The 6,894-nt window shown below is 41.7% G+C and overlaps 1 protein-coding gene across 1 annotated transcript; it reads right to left on the minus strand.

Moving 5' to 3' along the window:
* Positions 1–1,309: 1,309 nt before the first annotated feature.
* On the minus strand, positions 1,310–6,673 carry polr2m (RNA polymerase II subunit M). The gene is made up of 4 exons (XM_046839966.1): positions 6,396–6,673; positions 4,370–4,879; positions 2,588–2,795; positions 1,310–1,757 (listed from the first exon to the last, which is right to left on the minus strand). The coding sequence occupies exons 1-4, from the start codon at positions 6,488–6,490 to the stop codon at positions 1,620–1,622; spliced, it is 951 nt and encodes a 316-aa protein (XP_046695922.1). The 5' UTR covers positions 6,491–6,673; the 3' UTR covers positions 1,310–1,619.
* Positions 6,674–6,894: the final 221 nt, after the last annotated feature.

The raw sequence follows: 6,894 nt of genomic DNA on the forward strand, positions 1-6,894 counted from the left end.
TGGGAAAAGGAGATAGAGTGAAACCCCATCCTCAGGAAGCCTCGGAAATGTCCCAGCGCTGCATTATATCACTATTATTCCGACGCTTTGAAAACCTGAGAGGGGAAAAAACTTTTATTTTTATTTTTAAATCACTAGTGGATGAAAGGAAAAATGAACTAAGCCTTCATAATGTTGCAAAAATTATGCAATGGCGTTGAAAAATTCCAATGTTGATCACTGCCAATATATACATCATGCACGCTCGATATAATGGCACGCTGGCACGTCTTTAGAAAGACCTTCGGAGAAATTATGTACTATTGTTTTATCCCCCTCTCTGCCTCCTAGAGGTTATTCAAAAATCCCAGAGGAGGTGATTTGTTGGAGAAAATCACAAGCAGACCCCCAATGAGTGGGGGTGGGGGTGGGGGTGGGGTGGTATGGTCATTAATCTGAACGGGCGTGTAATTCGCTGCTTGTGCAAACGAGGGCCAAAACATACAGCTAAAGGGGTTCTGGCTTCGGGTCCGACGCCGGGGTCCGAGCCAGGCGTAATCGCTATACGTGAGCGACCGTGGACGACGCTCATGTCAAACTAATTTAAATTGGTAATTGATAACAGCCTTCAACAAGGTGGGCTTTTAATTAACACCAGCATTGAGAAGATCCATCCTGGACACGTATGACATATTTATTATCAGGTCTGCACTCTGGTGCTCGTCATACCGGGGCCAGATGCGCCGGGTTCCCCAGTGTTAATCAGGAAAGGTTATCGCAGAGCATCGCACCGGACCGAATCCTATTTAAAGAGCTGCACCTCTGACATTCCGGAGAGATTTACTTAGCGAACAAAAGCTGGAGGGCTTCGAGGTTCCTTATCCGTGGATTGTATTCGCCATATGTCATGTCCGTCTGCTGCATGTCTGCCATCCCATCACGCACTGCCATTCTCTGCTGTAACACGACCCAAACGCGCTCCAGATGTAAGGCCGGTAATCGGGGCAAATTTCTCGAGCTTCACTGTTTTACGCTGCATATATATTAATCTCGAGAGGCACGGCGCAGCGATAACATCGCGCCCTTTCAAGATGCCCGACTCGCCGCTCCGATCCGACCGAAGTGGGGTCGAGGTTAACAAAACAACTCCAGAGAATGAGAGACTTCTTTCAAGCGGTTATTGCGCTCATGTGACATAACAATAAGTGTTTCCACATTCAAGGGTTTCAAACGGACATCAAATCACACACTCAAGCCATCAACATGATTTATTTTTTTGCTTCACGTCGCAAAATAGGGCTTACAAAAAAAAAAAAAAAACCGCGTAACGTTTCAATATGTGAAAGTGTTCCGAGTGGTCCAGCTCACGTGCTCACGTGGGGGTTCTTAAAGTCCTGTGGTGCTGAATAAAGTGTTACAGCAAAGCGTGCACACAGATTTAGTGCTTGGACGTCTCCAGAGCCTGGATTTGAGACTGACCAAACTAGTGCGTTCCCTGGAAGCGGGTCAGATCTGGGCTCCTTGCAGAACTTCATCATGATGTGCAAAACGCAATTTCAGAATGATCCAACTCAAGGAACTGCCTGAGACTAGTAGAGAAACTGATCCTTCAGCTCCATAACCACAGACTCTTTCCTGGCTCAGTCTTCCTCTGAAAGTGTCCCATCATCATGCACTTCTCTGTATGCAGCCAGAGCGCCCCCCTCAGGATTATAGCTGTTCAAACTGACACTCAGACCCTCAGCCAGCTTCTGGGCAGCCATTTTGGCTTGCAGCTCCTGAAAAATGTTGTGAAACACAAATACAGATGTGAGTTCAGTCATGAAGCGAAGTGTCGAGACGAAGAAATGTGCAATTAATATAAATCATTCTACTACAATGGCTTAGGAAATTAAAGGGGCCAGCGATAAATACTGTACAGATTAATGAACTTCAGGCATCATCATCATCTTCTGCTTTCGGCTTCTCCCATTAGGGGCGCCACAGCATATCATCCGTCTCCATACACCCTGTCCTCCACATCTGCCTCTTTCAAACCAACTACCTGCATGTCCTCCTTCACCACATCCATAAACCAAATTAATCTACATGATCTTAAAAAAAATAAATTAACCACACGACCCAATTATCCCATCGGCACCAGTAGTTGATTGCTGGAAATATCCACACTGATAGTTTTTCCGGGTTTCATCTGTCATTATACAGTACCAGAGCGACCTCTACAGGCGCATCACTGATGCCAAGTGTAGTTTATTTGAAGTGTCTTTTTTTTGTTGATTTAAATTTTTTATTGATATAAATTTTGAATGTAACTGTTTATATTTGGAGATTTACTGTTTGTTTCAGTTTAAATGCATGTCTTATTTTATAGCACATTTTCAATATTCAGTACTGTATTTTTTTATTTTTGTAATAAAGTTTAACACTATTTTACATGGAGTTCTTTTTTTTTTTTTTTTTACACCAGTATTACTATAAAACTATCGTTCAATTAATCGGTTCTCGGCAAGTACGATCCAACCAAGCGGACGGGACACCTTGTACATGATACTGAATCTAGGTAACAGCACTCCATTTGGTTATTCTATGAGAAGCTCTGCAGCTGTACCTGATGTTTCGTAGCTTGCTCCTTGAAAAGGATGACCGACTCCTCCAGTGACAGTAACTGTGCAGGACTGTGGTGCAGTGGAGGAAGCTTGGCAGCTGTGATGTCATCAAGGTGCTTCCTGTCCCTCAGTCTCCGGGCCTCAGCGCTGATTGGGGTTACACTGCCAGTGGACTGGCCAGGAGATGGAGAAGCAGACTTCAATGGCAGTCTAAGACAGTGTGAACAGTGAAAAGTGATATTCTCGGAAATTCTATTACAACATACAATCGGAAACCTGACTAATCAAACCCAGATGTTCTTGTTGACATTGATCCTGCTTTGCTGTTATATTAACCTCATTGCACTAGATTTTGGGGCGGGGCTATGGAGATTTGTGTTCATTCAGCCGGGAGAACATTAGTGAGGTCAGGTATTAATGTTGAGGAAGTAATGTTTCTGTTTTCTTTTAGAAAAATTTCAGGGAATTTCCACTACACTGCTCTCGCCTACGTTCTTCTCTCCAGACAACCATCGGACGTTCCGTGTTGTTGCTCCCATTTGCCTCTAAATCAGGGGTCTGCAACCTTTGTGACCAAAAGAGCATTTTGGATTCTGGAGCCACAAAAACATATTTTGACCTTTTGATTGATATAAAGCCATTTGATGTTTTGTGCAGCTGTGTTAGCTGCACCACTAGGTGGCACTAATGTGATTTCTTTTGTATTTTAGCAATTTGTACCTTTTTGTCCCACAAATAAAACGTACCGAAGTTGGCAGTAAGCGATTTATGGTTTGATTGACAATATATTGAAACTTTGTGTTAAATCTATATTTCGAACGCTAAGATGAGGCGTGCTCCCTTGAAACAGTGTCCACTTTGTAACAAAAAATGTATAAAAAAATTTTTATTCACGTCATTTCGTTAAGGATGCAGGAATCCTTGGGGATGAAGCCGACCCCCGTCTAGAGCCCCCGAAAGAAGACCATAACATTCTATACAATTATGTGTTTCATACTTTGTGGCAATACTTTCTGGTGAGTAAGAACTACACATGGGTCTGATAGTCAGCTGTACATCGCATATAAAAAGAGATCCGATATATGATTAGCGCAATTACAGTTATGTTTAAATAAATATTTTGTCCATCAATATGTATTAAATTATTCCTAATTGTCTATTCGTTTCATTTCATAGCTGTTTCTCTCGGTTGCGCTGCTTTCAGAAGAGTCTCTGCATGTTAGATTTTCTAACCAATCAGATTTCAGCAGTCACATCACATGTTGCCAGGGTTAAAGAAATCTGCCTTGAGGCCTTCGGAATGAAAAGTGCGAGCATGAACGGGTGCTTGAAGGCTTTAACCAAGCAAATTTCACTTTGGCAACACCGGGGCCATCTAGCAGGCGTACAATAACATTTTCGGCTTATTTGATTGGACGGTCAAAGCTCACACCCCGCATCTGAAGCAAACTGCACAAGCGTCCACATAATCACAGTACAATAACTGACCGAGGCGGATTTTTAAGAAAAGCTGGTGACTTAAGCTTTTCCATGAACTGTTTACACTTTTGTGTTTCTGTAGAAGTTGCAGAAAAAACACAATTCACCATTTATTTCAAAACCCCATGAAAACCGTAATGTACAGAAAAAATGCAGGGAAAACCCAGGGGTGTTTTATCAGGTGAATATCGGTGCTTCTGCTGGAGATGATGTATGCTTCTAAAACCCATTACTTTTACTACTCAAACACACATAAATCATCTGATAAACATCAAGCTGATTGTCAATAATAAACGTGTACTCACTGATTGGGCCTGAATCGAGGTTTTGTTGCTTTTTCGCCTGATCTCTCCAACACTTCTATGTAATGTGGCTTCTTCTGAGGCTGCAAGCCTAAAACAGGATTTCCGGTTGAGTCTCCGGAAGGAACGGCGTTCTCCTCGGATAAAGTAACCCGTCCAAACATCACCGTGAGATCCGTGTCTTCAGCTCCATCTGCATTTCCAGACGCGAGCGTATCTCCAGGTGTAGCTGTCCAGGAGCTGATTTCACCATTCTCTCTGATTGTAGCTTCCACCGTATGTGACGGCTCAGTGTTCATAGAGTCCTCGTTGTCTTTGAGCCCCGTGTCGGCAGAGACGACGTACCGGCGCTGAGTAAAAGCCTGCTGGTATCTGGCCTGAAATTCTGTTCGTACGAAGGCTAAGTTGGCATGCTTCTTCTCTTCTTCTTCCTTGTTTGCTAGAGCACGGCGAACTTTCTCTGTAAACTCGAAAATCTTCTTACCTTTGTCAGGGAGGGTTTGAATGAACCGCCTACAGAGACAAAATTAATTCTTAGTGATTATGAAAATATAAATAATGAAAAAAAAAGTGATGAAAACCTAATGACCTTCTGCAAACTTATACCCAACGGGGTTAAATTCCTAACCATTCTAAAGTCTTGTTTGCTGTCCCCAGGTTGCTTTTTCAGTCCACAGCCTACAAAATCCCCCATCATTCCCAATGACCAACCTTTATTCTACCATGATTCTCATTGACAACCCCCAGTCACCATTGTTTTCTGTAAGAAGCCACTAATCCACTCGCTCCCAATGACAAGCCTCCAATCACCATCATTCCCAACAAGAAGCCTCCAATCACCATCCTTGCCATTGACAAGCAACAAAACATCCTCATTCCCAATGAGAACCCACAAGTCACCATCATTCCCAATAAGAAGCCTCCAATCACCATCATTCCTAATAAGAAGCCTCCAATCACCATCATTCCCAATGACAAGCCTCCAATCTCCATCATTCCCAATAAGAAGCCTCCAATCACCATCATTCCCAATGACAAGCCTCCAATCTCCATCATTCCCAATAAGAAGCCTCCAATCACCATCATTCCCAATAAGAAGCTTCCAATCCCCATCATTCCCAATAAGAAGCCTCCAATTACCATCATTCCCCAAAACAAGCCTCCAATCACCATCATTCCCAATAAGAAGCCTCCAATCACCATCATTCCCAATAAGAAGCCTCCAATCACCATCATTCCCAATAAGAAGCCTCCAATCACCATCATTTCCAAAAAGAAGCCTTCAATCACCATCATTCCCAATATGAAGCCAATAATTCACCATTGCTCCCGATAACAAGCTTTTAATCACTACTGTCTGTTCACCCACTCAAGTCTTCGCTTGTTATTCTAAACCTTCTTCATTATTGTACATCAATAAAATTAATTCCATTGCAAACATGCCCATGTCACTTTCCTGAACGCTCACACCACAGTTCAGTAGAAATAATAATACAGGGCCTGTGAAAGGTTTGGAATCACTGAAGCGTTTGTGGTTTTTGAGAGGAAAATGTATTTTCCTTTTGTTTATATGCAACAAACTCGGTCATGTAACCGTATGAAGATTAGCTTCGACGAAACAAATCTCTAAACGTCCAGATGTTCCACTTTATTCTCATTGACAATATCTGTCATATTGTGAATTCAGTTCCAAAAACAGGCAACATCTGGTAACATCATCTCACCTGTTCTCCGTCTTACTTCTTCTGTTAAAGACAAAAAACGTCACAATTGGACTTTTTTCCTATTCTCAAAAACCCAATAAAAGACGAGGTGTTTCCACACTTTCCACAGGTTACTCGTTGTAGCCATGATATGCAAATGAAGGTCGATATGCTAATTCGATTATGACGTCATAGTGCGGCTTCTGCCGCTAGCGTAACCCTGCACTGTGTGTACTTTATCCTATGAATCCTATTCACAATAAGAATCAGACACGTACATGTTTAATACATTATAACGATTATAAAGATCTAAAAAATTTACTTACTTGTTGTTTAATAACTTTTCCTGTCGAGACAAAATCTCACAGAGCTGCTCCAGAGTCTGACTCTTCAGATCAGCCAAAACAGTCTGTCTCTCCATTACAGCTCATTAAACTCAACTAAATTAAACCAAACCCAAACCTTAAAACCAGATTATTCATTAAAACTTCATTTTTAGCTCCTCTGATATCCTGAATCTTATTAAAATCTCCATCAGCGCCTGCTAAACACATGGCTACCAAACCTCTACTCTATCTGCCCCGAATGAAACCCAATCCCAAATAACACAATGTTAAATACATAGTGCACTTGATAGGGTGTAGAAGACATTCGGTTCGCACCCTAGAAAGTGCACATAGACATGAATAATAAAGTTGTTTGGTATGTAAGCAGAAAGAAGGAAGTGTGGGATTTATTTTTCAAAATAAAAGACAATTTTGTATAAAAAATAGAGTGAACAATTCTTTTTTATGTATTTATATCTTAGAAGTTGTTAATTTATAT

Source organism: Silurus meridionalis, chromosome 26 (assembly GCF_014805685.1).
Source record: "Silurus meridionalis isolate SWU-2019-XX chromosome 26, ASM1480568v1, whole genome shotgun sequence".
NCBI lineage: Eukaryota > Metazoa > Chordata > Actinopteri > Siluriformes > Siluridae > Silurus > Silurus meridionalis.

Bases quoted from the DNA above. Each gene is read 5' to 3' on its own strand.
- polr2m (XM_046839966.1), bottom strand. From the start codon at position 6,490: ATGGAGAGACAGACTGTTTTGGCTGATCTGAAGAGTCAGACTCTGGAG. The intron at 4,880-6,395 runs GTAAGTAAATTT...TTGTCTCTGTAG, and splicing joins GAAAAGTTATTAAACAACAA to GCGGTTCATTCAAACCCTCC. The intron at 1,758-2,587 runs GTACAGCTGCAG...AACATTTTTCAG, and splicing joins AGCAAGCTACGAAACATCAG to GAGCTGCAAGCCAAAATGGC.